The sequence below is a fragment of the Oryx dammah genome, unplaced genomic scaffold (assembly GCF_014754425.2).
Source record: "Oryx dammah isolate SB20612 unplaced genomic scaffold, SCBI_Odam_1.1 HiC_scaffold_28, whole genome shotgun sequence".
Taxonomy (NCBI): Eukaryota; Metazoa; Chordata; class Mammalia; order Artiodactyla; family Bovidae; genus Oryx; species Oryx dammah.
The window spans coordinates 41,347,005-41,370,950 of NW_024070212.1; the positions used below are offsets into that span (position 1 = coordinate 41,347,005).

At 39.3% G+C, this 23,946-nt stretch overlaps 1 protein-coding gene across 3 annotated transcripts in view; it reads right to left on the reverse strand.

Moving 5' to 3' along the window:
- The window catches only part of CDC14A (cell division cycle 14A), a 183,825-nt gene that overhangs the window by 69,788 nt on the left and 90,091 nt on the right, over positions 1 to 23,946 (reverse strand). For all 3 annotated transcript variants that reach the window (XM_040232221.1, XM_040232219.1, XM_040232222.1), the window contains 2 exons: positions 22,673 to 22,735; positions 3,316 to 3,403 (listed from right to left, as the gene is read on the reverse strand). In XM_040232221.1, coding sequence (XP_040088155.1) covers positions 3,316 to 3,403; positions 22,673 to 22,735 — 151 coding nt within the window. The remainder of the gene's footprint in view (positions 1 to 3,315; positions 3,404 to 22,672; positions 22,736 to 23,946) is intronic.

Below are 23,946 nucleotides of genomic sequence, written 5' to 3' on the forward strand. Positions count from 1 at the left end.
TCCTAGCAACAGTTATTTGAGTGTTAATTTCTTAAAAGTATACCTTTTCTACTAAGTGAAGTCGTTCAGTGTGTCCAACTCTTTGTGACCCCATGGACTATAGCCTACCAGGCTCCTCCGTCCATGGGATTCTCCAGGCAAGAGTACTGGAGTGGGTTGTCATTTCCTTCTCCACGGGACCTTCTCTACCCAGGGATCGAACCCAGGTCTCCTGCATTGTAGGCAGATGCTTCACCGTCTGAGCCATACCTTTTCTACTAACAAACCCCCTAAAACGACTTTCAGCCTCCCCAGGAAACACAGGGTTTCTCAACTCAAAAAAGAAAAAAGAATGTGCCAGGATTTCACTGCAACTGGATCAAGTTTACTAATTACATCAAAAAATATTTTAAGTTCAAAAAGGACCTTTTACCTTAAATTAAAACACTTTGCAAAAAATATAATGACACTCTCAGTGACTATCAGATTTTAAAATTGGGGATTCTGGTAAAATATCAATATTCTAACAATTACAGCCTTAAATGAAATTGCTCTAGACATAAAAACTGAGAAGTATTACATAAGCAGCACTTTCAGATCTTTTTTCTTCCCCTCAGTGTGAGAGGGCACAATATACGTATTCAGAAAAGAAAAGCTGTATATAGAGTGATGAGTTGACGGTGGTTATTTTTAGATAATATAATTACACGTGACTTTTTATCTAGATTGCTTAAAGTTTCTATAGTGAACATGTTTTTCCTCTGAAGTAAAATAAAGAACACAGAATTTGGAATCAGTGACCTATGTTTGAATTCACACAATGCTACTTTCCAGCTCTGTCAACCTGGGCAAGTTAGGTTACCAAGCCTCCATCTTCTCATCCACAAAATAGCTACCACCTGCTCCAGGGAGTGGTTCTGATTATTAAATAGATGAAGTGTGCACAAAAGGCTTAGCACCACTCCTGGCACATAAGCAAACGGTAGCTAATAATTTAAGATTTTTGACAACTAAGAACTGACACATAAAGTATTCATGTCCTTTTACCTTGTGATTCTTCTTCTGAGAATATAGAAAAGAAACTGGGGCTGCAAAAAAGATATATGGACAAGTATGCCACCCACTACAGTTTTTAAAAAGTGAAAAACTGTGAATAACCCAGATCTCATTCAAAAATTAATCAAATAATTATCAAAACTATGGTATAGTCATTGAATGCATTCATGGAAAATTATAATGAAGATCTACATTTATCATGAAGATTTATCATTATCTATATTTATAATGAAGATCTCCTTGCCATAGAAAGGAGTCTGTGATACATTAAGTGAAAAAAAGTTGCTATAAGACATCAATCATATTATAACTCCATGCTGATAAAAAAAAAAAGAAATATTTTTGTAAGTCTGTGTGTGTGTGTGTGTGTGTGTGTGTGTGTGTGTGTATTCTTTAGGGAAAAAAAATGTATGCCAAAAACAAAAAAAACAGATAAACAGAAAATTAAAATCCTCAACAATCCCACCACCAACTAGTAAATGTAGAAAACATAGTTACAATTATAGATCACTTTTTATGCTGCTAATATTAGTTCATCTGCATTTTCTTCTTTTTCAAAAATGATAATCAGGCATTACCTCTATAAAAATATTTTAAATGGTTTTTAAAAATTATACTCCTCAGCTTCTCTTTAAGGAAATTCCATTTAAAAATGAAATCCTAAATGGTAAAATTCTTCCAGTTTCATGCAAAAACAAACTCACTACAGAAAGCATATGCCTACTAAAGTTTTCTGGGTCTGAGTTGGGTCATTTTGCACAAAAGGGAGATTTAATCAATCCTGTCTTGAAGACCAACTCTGGAAAAGCAGTTCCCTCAGGCACTTAACAAGTTATTCCTAACAATCCAACAGAACAGAGGTTAATCAGTCAATATCTGGAGTGAAAAAGACTCATGAGCAAATTTGTGAATAAGATCTAACTCTGGCTTCAGTACAGTGACCACCTGTTTATCAGGAGGATTACCCATCCCCAGAGGAAAACCATAATTCAAGCAGAGTTCTCTGGGAGACAGATGATAGGTATGAAATGATAGGCACATGTGTGGAAACACAAACAAATGATCAAATCCAAATGCATGAATAACCATATGCAATGAAACTAGATTTTGGAATAAACAGTTATGATGATGATGATAATTTAAAGAAGAATAAATCTAGAATAGGGGTTTTAAATTATGTTTCTTTGGAGGACTAGAGTTCCAACTGTAAGACCAGATAGGGGGCAGGAAAAAGATGATTTATTATGTTCATGGGTGATATTTTTAAATTTTATGTATTTCTCCCATAAATTAGTCTTAAACCTTTGGTGCCTATCATTATTTGTGTTCTAGGCAATGTGAGGTTAAAAAAAATAATAAGTAAAAAAACATATGCTCATGAGGAAACTCACATAGCCAACCATATTTCATTCAAAAGGCTTATTTTTATTAAATTTATTTATTTTTAATTGAAGAATAATTGCTTTACAGTATTATGTTGGTTTCTGCCAAACATCAACATGAATCAGCCATAGGTATACCTATGTCCCTTCCCTCAAGAGGCTTATTTTTAGTCTTTTTTTTTCCTGAATATGTATGCCTCTGGCTATACAAAGACTGCAAATAAGTAGTTTAACTTTTGTCAGCTGGAAGATTGTTCCTAGTTGTCACGATGGAACTGAACAGATCAGTGTGGTAACAGGGTTTAGAAGCTATACTCTGGGCTGAAGTACCACCAGTTCTGCATATTACTCTTTGAACTTGGGCAAATTCCCTGCTCATAAGCCTCGGTTTCCTCCTCTGTGAAATGGAGATAGTGCCTACACCACATAGAATTGTGTGTGCACTAAATGAGATGATGCTGTGATTAGCTGGTAACTAGCACACAGTAAGTACTTTATAAACACTCCTATCATCACCATCATCACATTATTGTGTTGTTCCCAAAAGAATACTGTGATGTGCAGCATGCCTCTATCACCAAATAAATCTGAGATCAGCTGATAGAATTCATTAACCTGCTTATTGTTGTGATCAGCTGGTTTCTCAGATTCTTTAATAATTGGGTCAAGGTAAAGTGAACACACTATTAACAGCAACCTACAAATTTGCTAGTTTTAAACAGTGATTATAGTTCTACTTACTAAACTCTAAATTTAACATACTAATTACTACTGTTCGATTTTTTAATTAATAAATATTCTTTGGAGAATATTACCAAAAGAAAGCATTATCTTAGGAAATCAAGAAATGAAAGAAGATGAACTAAAACAAATTTTTGGAGGGTAAAGAAAAACCTACCATTTTCAATTTTGCTTTTGGGATGTGGTCCACTAAATGCTAAAAATTTTCCTGGAACAATCCAGTTGAAGTCACCATTTTCAACTCGCTGGGAGGATTTTGTGAGAAAAGAGAAGAAAAATATTTTATAATCCTTATACAATTTAGAAAACCCTTACAAATAAAACTGCTTTTCACTCTATTAGTACTAGACTAACTGGACATATATGAAGACAAAATAATACAGCTTAAAATAAAAAAAAAAAACTGATTCTCAAAATGTTTATGCATTTTTATCTAGAAAAGTTTAGAAAACTTTATTTAAAGTGGAGATACTTTGCTGAAAATAATTTTGTCTCTTGGCTACTCTGCAATGAAAATGAAATGAAAACAAACATTGCTTGTCCTGGCAAGAAATAAAGGCAAAAAATAGAAGACATAAAATACAAGCACTTTCCATGAATATGGTAAACATCCTTTAAACAATGAAAAAAAAACCTAAAAATATCTGGGTCGTGAGGAACACATCTCCATTTTTTGTTTGTTTTTGTAGGTTGCTATATTTTGTCAGTGCTGATCTTTAGACTGGGAAACAGAAGTCAGGAATGAGAGACAGGCTCATCAAACCCTCATGGTATACCACAAACGGGAGACAGCCAGGGTCTACTGCAGGGGCTACAAACCCAAAAGTCATAAGGGTCTGGCAAGAGACATCAGCTCAGTTCAGTCGCTTAGTCACATCTGACTCTTTGCAACCCCATGGACTATAGCATGCCAGGCTTCCCTGTCCATCACCAACTCCCAGAGCTTGCTCAAACTCATGTCCATAGAGTCAGTGATGCCATCCAACCATCTCATCCTCTGTTATCCCCTTCTCCTCCTGCCTTCAATCTTTCCCAGCATCAGGGTCTTTGCCAGTGAGTCAGTTCTTCCCATCAGGTGGCCAAAGTACTAGAGCTTCAGCTTCAGTATCAGTCCTTCTAATGAATATTCAGGACTGATTTCCTTTAGGATTGACAGTTTTGACCTCCTTGCAATCCAAAGGATTCTCAAGAGTCTTCTCCAACACCACAGTTCAAAAGTATCAATTCTTCGGCACTCAGAGTTCTTTATGATCCAATCAACTCTCACATCCATACATAACTACTGGAAAAACCAAGGCTTTGACTAGACGGACCTTTGTCAGCAAAGTAACGCCTCTGCTTTTTAATACGCTGTCTAGGATTATCACAGCTTTTCCTCCAAGGAACAAGCATCTTTTAATTTCATGGCCGCAGTCACCATCTATAATGATTTTGGAGCCCAAGGCAGTGGCTTGCTGCAGGGTCAGGAACACGAAATAAATAGATGGGGAAACAGTAGAAACAGTGTCAGACTTTATTTTTTTGGGCTCCAAAATCACTGCAGATGGTGACTGCAGCCATAAAATTAAATGATGCTTACTCCTTGGAAGAAAAGTTATGACCCACCTAGATAGCATATTCAAAAGCAGAGATATTACTTTGCCGACTAAGGTCCATCTAGTCAAGGCTATGGTTTTTCCTGTGGTCATGTATGGATGTGAGAGTTGGACTGTGAAGAAGGCTGAGCACTGAAGAATTGATGCTTTTGAACTGTGGTGTTGGAGAAGACTCTTGAGAATCCCTTGGACTGCAAGGAGATCCAACCAGTCCATTCTGAAGGAGACCAACCCTGGGATTTCTTTGGAAGGAATGATGCTAAAGCTGAAGCTCCAGTACTTTGGACACCTCACGCGAACAGTTGACTCATTGGAAAAGACTCTGATGCTGGGAGGGATTGGGGGCAGGAGGAGAAGGGGACGACCCAGGATGAGATGGCTGAATGGCATCACAGACTCGATGGACATGAGTCTGAGTGAACTCCGGGAGTTGGTAGATGGACAGGGAGGCCTGGCGTGCTGTGATTCACGGGGTGGCAAAGAGTCAGACACAACTGAGCGACTGAACTGAACAGAACTGTGCACAAGTCCTTTTGAAGGAGGTCGCCATCACCTTCATTACCCCTACCATAGTTTGGCCTCAGGCCAAACAACAGAAAGGGAACACAGCCCTGCCCATCAACAGAAAACTGGATTAAAGATTTACTGAGCAGGCCCCACTCATCAGAACAAGACCCAGTTTCCCTCACAGTCAGTCTCTCCAATCAGGAAGCTTCCATAAGCCTCTTATCCTTATCCATTGAGAGAAGACAGAATGAAACCATAATCACAGAAAACTAACCAAACTGATCACATGGACCACAGCCTTGTCTAACTTAATGAAACTATGAGCCATGCCGTGTAGGGCCACCTAAGGTGGACAGATCATGGTGGAGAGTTCTGACCAAACGTGGTCCACTGGAGAAGGGAATGGCAAACCACTTCAGTATTCTTGCCTTGAGAACCCCATGAATAGTATGAAAAGGCAAGAAACATATAAATAGAGGCAAATGCTTCTCAGTCCTAGCCAACTGACCACAGGAAAGTTGATTGAATATGACCGATCTTCCAACTGGTTGTTCATGTAAAATCTCTCTATATTTGAAGCATTTTAAATTAAGTTTTTAAATACTAGTACACCAATAAAACACATTAGTGGACTGACTTTAATCAACAGCTCTGTCTCTGCTCTACACACGCTAGGACCCTCAGGAAACACCTGAACACCAGGCAAGGGGTCGAGCATCCTCCCACTACTCCTTTATCTCCTTCACTTTCTTCCCTTCCTGGTGTGCCTCTGAACCCATGGAACACTGGGGCAGGATTGAGGGCACCCAAACTTTGCATGCTACTGGGACACAGTTGTGCAGTGCATCACAAAACATATGTATCTCTTCTTCCCGCAAGCATTGTTTAGCCCACCCCCAGCCCCTACTCCCACCCCACCACCAGGGGCAGCTTCCAGTCTCCAAGTCTCCACCCTCTACAGCACTGCAGAGGTACCTCCCCAGGCAGGGAAGGAAGGCAGTTCTCTCTGCTGGGCCAAGGTAATCCACATAAAAGGCTCTGTCCTCCACTACTCGGCACAGACCTCAGTGTGGGGATCTGTGGCAAATACAGTCTGCTCTCTGCTGTAAGAGCTCATGTGTGCACGTGCACGCTCAGCTGCCCAGTTGTGTCTGACTCTTTATGATCCCATGGACTGCAGCCCGCCAGGCTCTTCTGTCCATGGGATTCTCCAGGCAAGAATACTAGAGTGAGTTGCCATTTCCGCCTCCAGGGGATCTTCCCAGGGACCGAACCCACCTTTCCTGCCTCTCCTCCATTGGCAGGCGGATTCTTTACCACTCAGCCGTTTAGAGCAATGCCACCAAAGAAATCTGGAGCCTCTACTTTAATTACTTATACTGCCGATTGGATTTGATTTTCACAAAAACCATAATTTAGCTGTACAATTTTCATGTTTAAAATGCAGAGGGTTCTTTCCAGATATAAAAAGTTATAAATGAAACTTTACATGACACCTTGTAAATGTCTGAATTGCATTAACCTAATCATGATAAACATGAAATCTCTATCATGTCCTAAATAAAATCTTAGAGATGCTATGAGTGTTCATGCTAAATTAAATGCCAAGCACTGCTATTTAGAACAGTTTGAATAAAGAATCTAATATATAGCTGTTTATGATAATTAAACATTTTCTTATTTAAATAAAGCAGTCAAATTAATGGCCCAATATCCCTCTCAAGTAATTGCTAAGCTTAAAACATTTTAAAAATTCAAAAATAAAGCTATGCCGTAATCACCAAAAGGCCTAAACCAACTATTTATGAACAGTAGAAGAAAACAGGTTTCTATGTTTACTATTCCTGTATCCTTGAACAGGAAGTGGGCCTACATAAATACATTGTGCTATGTCTGTTTATTCGGATTATAGACATCTGTTTGGTTAAATAGTAACCTTCTGTAATCAATTATATGGAGAGAGGCAATGGACTCACTCACAGAACCAAAAGAATATGTTTCCAAGTCTGCCCACCCCAAAACATCAGATAAACGTTAGATAATACTGGGCTACATTTAGTAGCTTGGATAAGGTTAATGGTGTAAACAGTAAGATTTAGGTCTTAGATCCAAATCTAACAAAAAAAAATTAATAAGAAAATTATAGCTTTTAACTGAGTAATACATTAAACTTACTGGTAAGTTTCCAAAATTAATATCCATGCCTTCTTTCACAGTAGATTATACAAATGTCAATATTTATCAATTATAAAATACTTATGATGATACAAACTGGTTTTTCTAATTAAATGTGTGTGCTTGTGCACATGTGCACACACATACACACACGCACTTCCAAGAAACCTAGATCAGACAGGAACTTAAGATACTTTCCGACATTACCACATTTTACAAACTAACACCTAGGCAAAGGTGAAGTGAGAGGATGATTTTACCTCTTCCAATCTTAAACCTACAACCTATGTAGAGAAACCGCAGATGTTCTTCACTGCAAGAAAACCCCAAAATGAAAATCTGAGTTCTTGAAACTGATACATCTTTGTGTTAACATTCATGTAACTCTGGGATACTTAAACTTACAAAAGACTCACCACATTTCTTTGGAATAGTTAACTCTCCTGGTGCATTTAATTTGCAAAAAAAAAAGGAATCAATGTTTCTTACAAAGTAAAAGAAAAACAGCATTAAAACTGAAAAATTTCTTGAATAAGAATTAAATAAAATCTAATTTGATTTGAACACATGAATTTTTACAACTTCTAAGAAGGCATCCCTCTGTTGAGATGGTCACAGTCTCTGAAAAGAATATGGAAAAACATTTGGCCATTTTACCACTATAAAAAACAGAGAGTAAGAGAGAAAAGATAGACCTTTGGGTTGACAATTACTGGACTGGTTTCCTTCATCAACAGATGTGTTTTCTAATACAATACAGATAAACAGTTTTTAAGCATGATTCAAAATTCATTAAAATATTTGTTAAGCCTTTATTATATATCAAGGACTATAATTTGGTATCATATGTAAAATAAAAAATATTCCCTCTGTTCTCTTAAGGAGTATGAAAACAAGTAACAAATAACATTAATAAGAATAACAGCAAACACATATACACAGGCTCTGCGCTAGGCACTACAGGATTACATGCAACTTGTTTCCTTAGGGCAACCTTTAAGGCTGGTGTTATTACCATCTCCATTCTACCCATTGCTATAGACTGAATGTTTGTGCCTTCCCAAAATTCACATGTTGAAGCCAAATCCCCAGTGGAATGGTATTAGGAAGTGGGACCTTTGGGAGATTAGGCCATGATGATGGAGCCCTTATGAATGGATTAGTGACCTTATAAGAGACCTCCAGAAAGCTTCCTCTGTGAGGACACGGGGAGGACACAGAAGAATCTGGCCATCTATGAACCAGGAGGAGGGCCATCTCCAGACAACAGTTCTGCTGGTGTCTTGATCTTGGATTTCCCTCTCCAGAACTGTGAAAATACCTGTTTGTTGTTTAAGCCACACAGTCTACGATATTTTGTTACAGCAGCCTGAACTAAGACATTCATTAAAGAAAAAGTTGCCTTAAACTTTGATAAATGCTATCAACACATACATAAGAGGTTTCCTGATGGCACAAAGATTATTTTAAAAATAAAGATAGAACTACAAGGTCTTTTTTTCTTTCATTAAAACACCTTCTTTATATATCTTTACTTTCTGAAACAATGAAATAGTGTTGACAATATAATTGTATTATACAAACACAAACATGCTGTCATGACTGGCACTTTGTGAGCTTAAAGCAAAGTAAATATTTGAAGTTTTTGGTTTAAATTAAGTTGCCTCGCTATTTGGCTTTAAATAATAATCAGACTCTACACCATTACTTTAGATCCTCTTGACCTGCCTCTTGAGAAACCTGAATGCATGTCAGGAAGCAACAGTTAGAACTGGACATGAACAACAGACTGGTTCCAAATAGGAAAAGCAGTGCGTCAAGGCTGTATATTGTCACCTTGCTTATTTAATTTATATGCAGAGTACATCATGAGAAACGCTGGGCTGAAGGAAGCACAAGCTGGAATCAAGACTGCTGGAAGAAGTATCAATAACCTCAGATATGTAGGTGATACCACCTTTATGGCAGAAAGTAAAGAACTAAAGGGCCTCTTGATGAAAGTGAAAGAAGAGAGTGGAAAAGTTGGCTTAAAGCTCAACATTCGGAAAACTAAAATCATGGCACCAGGTCCCATCACTTCTTGGCAAATAGATGGGGAAACAGTGGAAACAGTGGCTGACTTTATTTTGGGGGGCTCCAAAATCACTGTAGATGGTGACTGCAGGCATGAAATTAAAAGACACTTACTCCTTGGCAGGAAAGTTATGACCAACCTAGATAGCATATTCAAAAGCAGAGACATTACTTTGTCAACAAAGGTCCGTCTAGTCAAGGCTATGGTTTTTCCAGTGGTCATGTATGAATGTGAGAGTTGTACTATAAAGAAAGCTGAGTGCCGAAGAACTGATGCTTTTGAACTGTGGTGTTGGAGAAGACTCTTGAGAGTCCCTTGGACTGCAAGGAGATCCAACCAGTCCATTCTGAAGGAGATCAGCGTTGGGATTTCTTTGGAAGGAATGATGCTAAAGCTGAAACTGCAGTACTTTGGCCACCTCATGTGAAGAGTTGACTCATTGGAAAAGACTGATGCTGGGAAGGATTGGGGGCAGGAGGAAAAGGGGACGACAGAGGATGAGATGGCTGGATGGCATCACCGACTTGACGGATGTGAGTTTGAGTGGATTCCGGGAGTTGGTGATGGGCAGGGAGGCCTGGCGTGCTGTGGTTCATGGGGTCATAAAGAGTCCGACACGACTGAGCGACTGAACTGAACTGAACTTTGAGAGGGACAGTGTGGTAGAGGGAAAGAGGAGCCCCATGTGGATGACTGTGTCACCTCTAAATACAGAAAACATTTAGGGGCGTTCTCCCGCAGCCCCATCCAGTGAATGCCCCTGCTGGCACAACTGCAGGGAGCATGTGTGTAGGTGCCTTTCCAGTGCTCAAGACACCAAGATTTGAGGCCATCAGGATATACATGGTTGTTGAATTTGGAGACAGGCCCCTCACTCATGGAAAATGTTTTGAACCAGAAATCACATGGCCTAGAGACCAGTAGCATTTCTGGTGGCCAAAGGAAGAGAAAGAACCTGCAAGGCAGCCCGAGACATGTCCAGAGATGGAAGGAAGAGAAAAGCGAGAGAGAGAATTTTGAAGTTGGGGAAGGAAAGTGAGTCTCTAGAATTAGAGAGTGGCCACAGAGTAAATCAAGTAGGAAGAAGACCAAGTCAACCATTCGGTCTGGCTAACTCTTACATCAAGCAAGAACAGTTTCAGTTGAATCTTAAGGGTCAAGGCAAAACCCATTATCAGTTGAATGAGTGAGTGACAACAAAGTCAAGATTGCTCTTTTTAGAAGTGGCAGTGAAAGGAAGGACAGAGACCAAACAATAGAGAGGAAGGAAAAAAATGGGGAATTTCTTTGACCTCAAGACACTTTACAGATTTAACCAACACAATCTTTGAAGCAGCAATGGGTACAGTGTTTTAGTAGATGTGAAAACACTGGGTCCAAGAAGATGAATCTTGCTTCCTTAAACTTGTGGTCTTTGGGGGTATAATCAACCCTACAGGACAGCTCCAGGGAAATGCTTCTAAAAGTTCTTTTACTAGTCACCCTGGGAGGCTCACCTCCCTAGTCTCTCCCAAGTGTGAGGACATGCTCATATACCTGCATTCTGGAGCTTGCTTTGACAAGAATTCAAAACTACAGTGCCAGAAATTCACGTTTGTTTTTTTTTTTCCCCAGTTCTTTCATTCACAGACGACAAACCAAGCAGTATTCAGTTCAGTTCAGTTCAGTCGCTCAGTCATGTCTGACTCTTTGTGACCCCACGAATCGCAGCATGCCAGGCCTCCCTGTCCATCACCAACTCCCGGAGTTCACCCAAACTCATGTGCATTGAGTCGGTGATGCCATCCAGCCATCTCATCCTCTGTCGTCCCCTTCTCCTCCTGCCCCCAATCCCTCCCAGCATCAAGGTCTTTTCCAATGAGTCAACTCTTCGCGTGAGGTGGCCAAAGTATTAGAGTTTCAGCCTCAGCATCAGTCCTTCCAATGAACACCCAACAAAGGTCCGTCTAGTCAAGGCTATGGTTTTTCCAGTGGTCATGTATAGATGTGAGAGATGGACTGTGAAGAAAGCTGAGCGCTGAAGCAACATTAGATTGCATTCTAATTTGCTATACAAATTCTAATCGAAACCAAAGTCTTAAAACCTCATACGTCAGATGTTCAACAAATATTCCTGCCGTTGACCTGAGGTGACACATTGAGAGATAAGAGTCCTGACAAACTTTATTTTCAAGGTATATACAAAAGAGCAATATTGGGCATCTACCCCGCCTGATCATTTGACAATTTACTTATTAACTGCAATGAAGAATGACATAGTCAACCTGGGGACAGTCTCTGTTCATATATTAAACTAAACTAACATTACATGCTAGCCCTGGTGGAAGATTAAAATATCTACCAATCTGTGTTGCAAATAAGTGGTTTTTTAAAAAAAGAAAATAACAACTCACTCTTGCTTCATAGATTGGCTGATAATGAAAAAAAAGAAATGTCATTTCAAGAAGTTGCCTATCGTAATCAATAAATTTTCTCCCTGGAGTGTCACTACAAAATCAGAATGGATTCTTAATTAATATGTCTTGCTCATTTGCCATCAAAAAGTAGTTAGTGTTAAAAGATAATGTAAAATATCTTGAAATGTGTTATACTCCTGCTTTTAGAACTCATTTGCTCATTTACTCATTAGTTCTTTCACTTCATAAACATTTAATGACAGCCCACTATGAGTATTCTGTGCTACTGGGTTACTTATTGATACAAAAATGAGTGAGACACAGTTCTTGACTTCAAGTACCCAGAGGGCAGGGATGTCACAGAGCATCACACAAGGCTATGTGAGAAGAGCTCCCACTGAGTTACGAACGACTTTGTTGTTTTTCAGTTGCTAAGTCGTGTCCAACTCTTTGGGATTCCATGTACTACAGCATGTCAGGCTCCTCTGTCCTCCACTATCTCCTGGCATTTGCTCAAATTCATGTCCATTGAGTCAGTGATGTTATCTAACCATCTCATCCTCTGCCACCCCCTTTCTCCTCCTGCCCTCTATCCCTCCCAGCATCAGGGTCTTTTCTAATGAGTCGGCTCTTTGCATAAGGTGGCCAAAGTATTGGCGCATGAGCATCAGTCCTTCCAATGAATATTCAGGGTTAATTTCCTTCAGGATTGACTGGTTTGATCTCCTTGCCATCCAAGGCTTAAGACATGCAAATACATAAATACTCTGAGCAGGGGAGAAAAGGTCACAAGGAGGAGGAAGAGGAAACAAGAACATGCGTGAAGGCACAAAAGTATGAAGAAACACTGCCATCCAGGCAGCTATGCAGATTGGGTGTGAGGAGGAACGCAAAGGACAAACACGGGGAAGATGGCAAAACCCACGTCCAGAGGGCTTTCTGTGCTGCACTCGGGGCTATGCATTTCCTCCACGCTCTACCTGAGGGTAGAGCCCATGGAGAACTTAAAGCAAGGGAGTGATACAAGCAGACTTAATTTCTAAAACATGGTCTCTGAGAGTGATGTGGAGACTTGATGGAAGAGACCCAAGGACCAAGAAAATCCCAGCCAGTCCCAAGCATTCAGAATCGACTGACACTTTCTCACAGTTCCCAGATGGGCTCCATTGCAATGCAGCCAAGAAAATGTGAAATCACCTTCTAGAAGAGGCGATGATAGCAATAATGATGACTTATGAATTGCTGAATTGCTAGAGTCTCAGAAGCAAAACTTTCCACATTCAGCCTGTCGTACATCAGCGAGAAATGCTGCATAGACAATTTAACAAACAAAGATGGAAGTGTGTGGGAAGGGTCAAATGTGATAACACCTACAGAATGAGGCACAAAAATATTTGGAATGTATGAGAGCAGCTGATAAGAACAGTCTCTAAACCCACCCATGGAGAAACAAAATTACAGGGCACCTTCTGAAAAAAAATATTGGCCTAGCAAATATACTGAACAAACAGGAAGTACTTAATAAATGTCTGTTCAATAAATTAACTGAAAAGCTACCAAATTGAGGCCATAAAGAGTGTGATACAGCTTCTTGGTTCTCATATAACAAACACTAACCTGCATACCTTATTTCTGTAGAACAAAACTTCCCAATCAGTTTAACAGAATGGAGTTGCCTGGGCTGGGGCTGGGGCAGCCTGGGATCCCAGGCCAGTCGCCAAAAGCTGCGAACTATGACCACACGGTGCTGAGTAAATACAGTCACATTTTCCACACGTGCCATGACAAGAGAAAACAAAAGGAAGCCCTGTACTGTGACTCCACGCAAATCGGCAGGAACCAGTCTGCCTGTATTCAGGCCTGCCGAAGCCGAACCCAGCTCCAACCACTTCCAACAGGTAACCCGTGGTAAAGAAACGCCCCAGGTTTGCCAGCACGTAAAAGCACCAGATCAAGTTAATAATTACTTGATATTCTGGGAAATATCCTCATATTGATAAAATTATTTCATAGAAAGTTTTTCTCAAAATAAAGGGATGACTTATGGAGGAAAAACATAATGGCAGAAAGGAAATAGCTCAAAGAAAGAAGTCAAAGCAATCTTTTAGCTTTTGAAGTAGGTTTTACATTAACGTGAAGCTCTAGCTGAACCCAAAAAGATATTTAAAGCAGCTCCTCAAAGCTGCATAGGCCAAATTCTAGATGCAGTCATAGATGTAAGGCACACTGATGAGGCAACTCCAAATGCTGCCATGGAAGCTCCATTTCTTTGCATTTCTCTCTCTCTCCCCTCCCCACAACTAGAAATAGGGTGCTGCTCTGTGAGTCGTCTGTGTATGCCCAACAAAGGGACATCATCAAATATGGCAAGCCTTCTTGTAAGTAGTGGAAAGCCCCATCTTGTTTAGGGGACAATCAAAATAAGAAATTAAAGATATAACTTCAAATTCTCTTTGATGAATAACGACTGCTTAAGAGTAGCATCATTAGTGAGCAGTGGTATTTCAACAAGGTCTTACTCGGTAAGGGTAGTTCCCCAGAAAGGAACAGAGGTTGACTGAAGGCAGATTCTGTATGTGGGTGTTACTTCAGGGTCTTACAAACAGAATATTTTCCTATACTTTCAATATTCTCTAAGCTTTATTGCTAGAGAGGATACACGTCCTCACGTACCTGAAAGAAAGTGAAAGTGAAGCCGCTCAGTTGTGTCTGACTCTTTGTGAACCCATGGACAGTAGCCCACCAGGCTCCTTCGTTCATGGGATTCTCCAGGCAAGAACACTGGAGAGGGTTGCCATTTCCTTCTCCAGGGGATCTTCCCGACCCAGGGATTGAACCCAGGTCTCCTGCATTGCAGGCAGACGCTTTAACCTCTGAGCCACCAGGGAAGCCCCTCACGTACCTACAGATACATAATTTGAACACTCATACTCTTTCATCTTCACTGTTTTTCCCTAGAGTAAAAGGTCTATTTTAATTTTTCAAATAAACTTATTGATGGTTAGATTTCAAAGGAGTGACTGTTCTTAGTTCTCAAGTTCTTAGAGAATACCTTAAGAAACCTGTTGGAGAAGGGGACACTGATTCTTAGCAGAAGGTTTTGGGCCCTCATGTTGCAGTTACTTTTTCGATCCTCCCAGCATAGCTCCCAGAATATATCTATTTGATCAGTGCAAATATGATCAAAAATATAGTTCCACAACAGCTTGGCAAAGGACCTAAAGAGACCATATTTTAGAAAATACTTTTATTTATCAATAATTTATACAATGGACTATTTGTAAGTCATATAAAAATAATGTAAAAGCCTGAAATATCTTAGTTCAAACCTTCTAAATAGAATAGAGCCTTGAAATTAATTCTTACATGAAAAATTAAAACACTTGAAGTTGTAAGATGTAACCTGTTCCATCATCCTAGGCTTCATGTCATTTATGATGGTTCATTGGCAAGCTTGTCCTTGAAGAATGTGCACTTTAGCTATGTCTGGCTACCAAGCACTTGAAATGTAGCTGGTCCAAACTGAGATGTGCTGCAGTATAAACTACACACTGGGTTTCAAAGGCTCAATTCAAAATTAGAAATATAAAATACTTCATTAATAATTGTTACATTGATTATATATCAAAATATTATTTCTGGTACAGTGCATTAAAGAAAACACATTATTAAAATTAATTTCATCATATCTTTTTACTTTTTAAAATGCAGCTATTAGAATTTTTGAATATATATATTATATACACAAATATGATTCTCATATTTCTATTGGACAGCACTGCTCTAGACCCTTTTGCAGAATGAGCAGAGTAGTTCCTATGCTCTGCTGACCCTGTCATGAACAGCATTAAAAGAACCATTCTTATCACAAGACTCTCTTTTAGGATTTCCCTGGTGGTACAGTGGATAGGTGTTCACCTCCAATGGAGGGAACATGGGTTTGATCCCTGGTCCAGGAAGATTCCACATGCTGAGGAGCTACTCAGTCCATCTGCCACAACTACTGAGCCTGACTGAGAGCTGCAAACCGAAGCCCATGCCCGTACTCCACAACGAGAGAAGCCACCACAATGAGGAGGCCACACACAGAAACAAAGAGTAACCCCCACTCACCACTAGGGAAAGCCCTCGCACAGCAACGAAGACCCAGCACAGCCAAAAACAAATAAATAAATAAAAGGCTCCCTTTTAATCTCACATAGAATTGCTATATCATCAATTTAGGCTTTTCCTTGAGTCATGTATTAAATGTGGTTTAGTCAAGAAGTGCCTTTGGAAGCTTTAATTTGAGCATTTCCTTATCAACTAAGACTTACATTCTCATAATTTGCTATCAATGATAACATTTTTACTTTGAAAACTATAGACTTTGTTGGAATACTGACTTTGTTAGAGCTAATGAAGTATATGAACTTAGCTATTCCACAAGTTTACCAAATGTCCAGACTCACTAAAGTAGAGCAAACAGTGGAACAAGTTATGACAAAAAACGACTGGGCCCACAGATTGTCAGGAAGAGTTCCTTTATTTATCCACTTGTTTCTTAAGCAGCATTTATGAAATGCCCCCTACCTGCTGATCACACATCTACTTGTGATTTTTTATTTTATAGGCTTTATGATAGAATAGACAAATCATTCTCTAAAAGAAAGTTATTTGATGGAAAACTTTTCCAGTGTTCACCAACTGCCTCATCTCTTCCCATTACCTGGCTGATGGTCATTGTTATTCATTCAGGTTAAGATGTGATCACATTCTTATCAGAGTTTTGGTTAGTTGGTTTCGTGCTTCTCAAAAATAAAATTAAACTATGTTTAGGTTTTTCAACAGCTTTTTCATCTAACTCTCAACATCACCATCAAAGTTTTAAAAAAGATAAAGAAGTAAATCATCAACTAGTTTTCTCTCTTTATTGTGGTAGGTCTTTGTCCTTCTTCCTCCCTAACCTCCACCCCAATCTCTCCTTTCATTGAAATGGCTCCAATGTTTTGCCATTGTGTTTTCTCCAGGTTCATATACATGGGACAGAGATGCAGGTTTGGGGGAGACTTGAAACTTATCTAATGTGGAGGCCCGTTTCAAAAAAAAGAGTACAAAATTATGAACACAAAAATGGTTTCCATACAAATAGGGACCTATACAATTTAAACTTCACTCACTTCATAGGAAATTACTGATATCTTTGGTCATATAATACAGATAGACAGATATATGTACAAGGTGGAGGGGGGGGTCTTGTTATTGTTTGTTTAAAAAATAGAAGGTTATAAGCACTCTTCCATATCAACTTTTTCCAATCAATATATAATAGAAATCATTCACGAAAAGTGGCATAGCTCAAGTCAATTTCTTTAAATCACTACATGACATTCCATGGCGTATCTGTACTACAGGTTATTTATTCAACCTTCCCCCTTAACATGCAATCTTTTTGTTCCTAATTCTTTGGGGGGTTGGGGTGGGTAGTAGGATTCTTTTTTTTTTTTTTTTTTTTTTTTTGGTCCATTACTACTGGGTGGACCAAAAAGTTCATTCGGGTTTTTCTGTACCATCATATGGAAAAACCCAAACAAACTTTTTGGCCAACCCAATAAAAATGCCACAATAACAATGTTTTTACAATTTAAGAAGAAGAACTTTGGAGATTTTTAATAAATTGTACTACACGTATTAATTTAGGGAGAAGTGGCAGTTCTATGATGTTAAATCTTTCTATCCAAGAACACAGGACATATTTTCCACTTAGTCATGTTCAGTCCACAAGGAATTTACAGTGTAGTAAGGAAAATAAAGCTTTTATGCAAATAGCCATAATATAAGAAAAATGGAAAGCACAAATCTTGACACAGGAAACTGAGGGGGAGAGAATATTGTAAAGGGTGAGAGCTGATCTGTGTAGGATTTTACACACATGAGAGGAAAATGTTAAAGGTGATAGGTATTTGGAAAAAGCAAGCTCAGCCCGGGTGCAGAGACATTCAAGAAACAATAAATAAGCAGCCCAGTAGGGCTGGAACACAGAGTGCGCACACCAAAGAAACAGGAGACAGGCCAGCAAGGTGGGCTGGACTGCATCCAAAGCTAACAATGCCAGGACAGGGGAATTTATCCTCATTTCAGCCAGGTAATGAGAGTGGCAGCCAGTGTGGGGACAAGGAAAGGCAAGAACTCTGTTTTAAGACCATTCGGTGAAGTGTGTGAAAGACCAAGGGGAGAAGGGGCCTGGGCTCCTTAAAGAGCAGTTATAATTGTCTACCAGAGAGGACGCAACACCTGAGCCACGGGAAGGAAATGAGAACACAGAGGAAGAGAGAGACGAAACACACCCCTGGGGCCCTAGCAACGGGAACTCAAATAGTCAACAGATTACGGAGAAGGAAAAAGTAATGTTTTTAGTCTTGAGCCTGGGTGAACAGTAGAATGGTGATGCCATTCATACAGATGAACAAAGCCAAAGCCCATGTTTGGGTGAAAGATGATTAGTTTCTTCTCAGATGTGTCAAACGTAACATGTAAGCAGGATATCCAAATAGATACATCCTGAACTGGAGACCAGAATATGAGGGCTACCCTTGTCCTGCTAGTGAAAGTGAAAGCAGCTCAGTCATGTCTGACTCTTTGTGACCCCAAGGACTATACAGTCCATGGAATTCTCCAGGCCAGAATACTGGAGTGGGCAGCCTTTGCTTTCTCCAGCGGATCTTCCCAGCCCAGGGATCAAACCCAGGTTTCCCACATTGCAGGTGGATTCTTTACCACCTGAGACACCGGGGAAGCCCTGCTAGGAAGAGTGATAAATGTTATAACCCTGGGGAACTTTGACAGAACAGCTCATTTTCATGAATGGTCAACCTACTCAGAGTCTACTGGTGTCTCATATTTCAGGAAAAGTTAACTGCTTCTACGTAGGTGCCCAATATACTACTGGAGATCAGTGGAGAAATAACTCCAGAAAGAATGAAGGGACACATCCAAAGCAAAAACAACACCAGTTGTGGATGTGACTGGTGATAGAAGCAAGGTCTGATGCTGAAAAGAGTAATATTGCATAGGAGACTGGAATGTTAGGTCCATGAATCAAGGCAAATTGAAAGTGGTTAAACAGGAGATGGAAAGAGTGAACATTGACATTCTAGGATCAGTGAACTAAGTGGACTGGAATGGGTGAATTTAACTCAGATGACCATTATATCTACTACTGTGGGCAGGAATCCCTTAGAAGAAATGGAGTAGCCATCATAGTCAACAAAAGTCTGAAATGCAGTACTTGGATACAATCTCAAAAATGACAGAATAATCTCTGTTTGTTTCCAAGGCAAACTATTCAATATCACAGTTATCCAAGTCTGTGCCCCAACCAGTAATGCTGAAGAAGCTGAAGTTGAACGGTTCTAGGAAGACCTAGGGTGGGGGAGCCTGGTGGGCTGCCATCTATGGGGTCACACAGAGTCGGACACGACTGAAGTGACTTAGCAGCAGCAGCAGCAGGAAGACCTACAAGACCTTCTAGAACTAACACCCAAAGATGTCCTTTTCATTATAGGGGACTGGAATGCAAAAGTAGGAAGTCAAGAAATACCTGCAGTAACAGGCAAATTTGGCCTTGGTGTACAGAATAAAGCAGGGCAAAGGCTAATAGAGTTTTGCCAAGAGAATGCACTGGTAATAGCAAATACCCTCTTCCAACAACACAAGAGAAGACTCTACACATGGACATCACCAGATGGTCAAGACTGAAATCACTCTGATTATATTGTCTGCGGCCAAAATTGGAGAAGCTCTATACAGTCAGCAAAAACAAGACTGGGAGCTGACTGTGGCTCAGATCATGAACTCCTTATTGCCAAACTCAGACTTAAATTGAAGAAAGTGGGGAAAACCACTAGACCATACAGGTATGACCTAAATCAAATCCCTTATGATTGCACAGTGGAAGTGAGAAATAGATTTAAGGGACTAGATCTGATAGATAGAGTGCCTGATGAACTATGGATGGAGGTTCATGACATTGTACAGGAGACAGGGAGCAAGACCATCCCCAAGAAAAAGAAATGCAAAAAAGCAAAATGGCTGTCTGAGGAAGCCTTACAAATAGCTGTGAAAAGAAGAGAAGTGAAAACCAAAGGAGAAAAGGAAAGATATACCCATTTGAATGCAGAGTTCCAAAGAATAGCAAGGAGAGACAAAAAAGCCTTCCTCGGCAATCAATGCAAAGAAATAGAGGAAAACAATAGAATGGGAAAGACTAGAGATCTCTTCAAGAAAATTAGAGATACCAAGGGAACATTTCATGCAAAGATAGGCTCAATAAAGGACAGAAATGGTATGGACCTAACAGAAGCAGAAGATATTAAGAAGAGGTGGCAAGAATACACGGAAGAACTGTACAAAAAAGATCTTCATGACCCAGATAATCATGATGGTGTGATCACTCATCTAGAGCCAAACACCCTGGAATATGAAGTCAAGTGGGCCTTAGGAACCATCACTACAAACAAAGCAAGTGGAGATGATGGAATTCCAGCTGAGCTGTTTCAAATCCTGAAAGATGATGCAGTGAAAGTGCTGCACTCAATATGTCAGCAAATTTAGAAAACTCAGCAGTGGCCACAGGACTGAAAAAGATCCGTTTTCATTTCAAACCCAAAGAAGAGTGATGCCAAAGAATGCTCAAACTACCACACAATTGCACTCATCTCACACGCTAGTAAAATAATGCTCAAAATTCTCCTAGCCAGGCTTCAGCAATACGTGAACCGTGAACTTCCAGATGTTCAAGCTGGTTTTAGAAAAGGCAGAGGAACCAGAGATCAAATTGCCAACATCCGCTGGATCATCGAAAAAGCAAAAGAGTTCCAGAAAAACATCTATTTCTGCTTTATTGACTATGCCAAAGCCTTTGACTGTGTAGATCACAATAAACTGTGGAAAATTCTGAAAGAGATGGGAATACCAGATCACCTGACCTGCCTCCCGAGAAAACCTGTATTCAGGTCAGGAAGCAACAGTTAGAACTGGACATGAACAACAGACTGGTTCCAAATAGGAAAAGGAGTACATCAAGGCTACATACTGTCACCCTGTTTATTTAACCTATATGCAGAGTACATCATGAGAAACACTGGACTGGATGAAGCACAAGCTGGAATCAAGATTGCTGGAAGAAATATCAATAACCTCAGATATGCAGATGACACCACCCTTATGGCAGAAAGTGAAGAAGAACTAAAGAGCCTCTTGATGAAAGTGAAAGAACAGAATGAAAAAGTTGGCTTAAAGCTCAACATTCAGAAAACGAAGATCATGGCATCCGGTCCCATCAGTTTGTGGTAAATAGATGGGGAAACAGTGGAAACAGTGTCAGACTTTATTTTTCTGGGCTCCAAAATCACTGCAGATGGTGACTGCAGGCATGAAATTAAAAGATGCTTACTCCTTGGAAGGAAAGTTATGACCAACCTAGATAGCATATTCAAAAGCAGAGACATTACTTTGTCAACAAAGGTCCATCTAGTCAAGGCTATGGTTTTTCCAGTAGTCACGTATGGATGTGAAAGTTGGACTATAAAGAAAGCTGAGTGATGAAGAACTGATGCTTTTGAACTGTGGTGTTGGAGAAGACTCTTGAGAGTCCCTTGGACTGCAAGGAGATCCAAACAGTCCATGCTAAAGGAGATCAGTCCTGGGTGTTCATTGGAAGGACTGATGTTGAAGCTGAAGCTCCAATACTTTGGCAACCCAATGCGAAGAGCTGACTCATTTGAAAAGACCCTGATGCTGGAAAAAATTGAAGGTGGGAGGAGACGGGGACGACAGAGGATGAGATGGTTGGATGGCATCACTGACTCAATGGACATGAGTTTGGGTAAACTCCTAGAGTTAGTGATGGACAGGGAGGGCTGGCGTGCTGCGGTTCATGGGGTCGCAAAGAGTCGGACACAACTGAGCAGCTGAACTGAACTGAAGACTCCTCTACTAACCCGGAAGTCCTCTTCCCTAACACCTCCCTATAGCACAATGTAACTTGGACAGCCTTTGCCTAAACTGCCTTGCTGAGCAGGCAAGACACTGTTCAAACACTTTGTAATAGTGTGTGTGTCTGTGTTTAGTCACTCAGTCATGTTGGACTCTGCAACTGCATGGACTGGAGCCTGCCAGTCTTCTCTGTCCGTGGTATTTTTCAGGCCAGAATACTAGAGTGGGTTGCTATTTCTTCCTCCAGGGGATCTTCCCAACCCCTCTTCTGCATCTCATACATTGCAAGCAGATTCTTTATGGCTGAGTCACTGGGGGAACCCTTTGTAATGATGCCATGGTAAAAAAAAAAAAAAAAAATTCAACTAACTCTCAGAACTGAGTACATTCTGCCACATTTCAAATCAAGATATACACAGTCAAAAATATTACAAGGCACAAATCTGGTTTTGTTTTCATCTAAACCCAGATTTTTAACTAAAAGTACATGATTTTACTACCAAATTATACTTTTAAATTGTTTTTTCTTATAAACTAAAGGTTCAAAGTAATTGTCAATAAAGGTTTGATGAAAGAATATAGAGAGACATGGTATTTTCCTAAACTAAAATTTTGATAACTCCTAGTTCAAAGGCAATAATCAAAGCTGAAAGGATGAAGCTGACAACTATAGAAAACTGCAGAATGCTTTTATTTAGCAGTCAATCAATTTGTAATACCTGAGTGCTAGGAATAAAAGAACAATTTAATCAATGTGAAATTATAGCTTCCAAAAAATTAAAATGTACAAACCTCATAATGTTCATATTCATCCACATCAAATGTCTCAAAGTCAAAAAATCCATGTTGTAATCCCTAAAAGCAGAATTTGAATTAGTTTTTCATGTGAAATTGGTAACAACTTCTAGGCATTTCTGGAAGTCCTGCTCACAAATGATCCTGCCTGACCTGAAGGAGAAAATTTGAAACTTTCAATTTGTAATACATATCTAGAAATCATCTAACATACATAATTTTGCTTTGGGGCTGTCTTTGGGACTAAACACTTAGAAAAATATGAAAATATGTCCCACAAAATATGCTTCTTGAGTTCTAATATACATTAGTTTTTAATTAAAATTATTCATATATATAAAATGGATCATACTAGCAAATGTATAGTTAAAGCCTATTGGGAACTATGTAATTAATTCATATCTAACTATAACAGAATATATAATCATGATTAAATTTTCAGCTGGAAGAAAAATCAGTTATTCTTAGGTTTTTTTTCCTTTTTATCATTAATGAGATATTTGGTAAAAAGGGAGTTTTTACTTAATAGGCCCTTATTTGTTCCTAAAGTCTACAATGAGAGAATTTGTTTTACAGTGATAGTTTTTGAAAGAGTAAAAATGTACTTGACTACTCTTACCATTTAGAAGGAAGAATCGATCTTTTAACAACAAAGAAAATTTTCATACTTCTTTTTTATAACCAATGATTTAGAATTTAAAAGTATCTGGTTTATTCAGACATAATATTTTGAAGAGGCGTCTTCTGTTTCATAAGTCATGAAGCTATACAAATTACCTTAGAATACAAAATTAGTTACTTTTAAAAGTTACATGATCAAGCCATTAAAAATAGAAGAATCTATTAAGCCAAGTTTAGTACATCTATCTTTGAAATACCTTAGAGACCAGTGTTTTCCAAAATGTAGAACACCTGCAGTTAAGGTAATTTATATTTAAAATACAGACCGCTGGGCCCCATCGCAGAACTATGAAATCAGGTTTTTTGAGGGTGGGATCATCGTTTTTTAAATGCCTTCCTAACTGACTCTGACAACACTGGTTCAGACAACCTCTACAGGACAAGCAGAACAACCTATCTCAATTATTTCACCTTTAAACAAAGCAACTTACTTCATCTTCATGTACCATTCCAGACAGAACAGTGAGAATACATGCCCTGAACTACCACTTTCCTTCCTCATTTTTTAAAGAGTGTTTGTGTTTGTGTATGCCTCTATATGTAGTTCACACATATACAACCTGTGCTTATAATGATGCCAATACATCAAA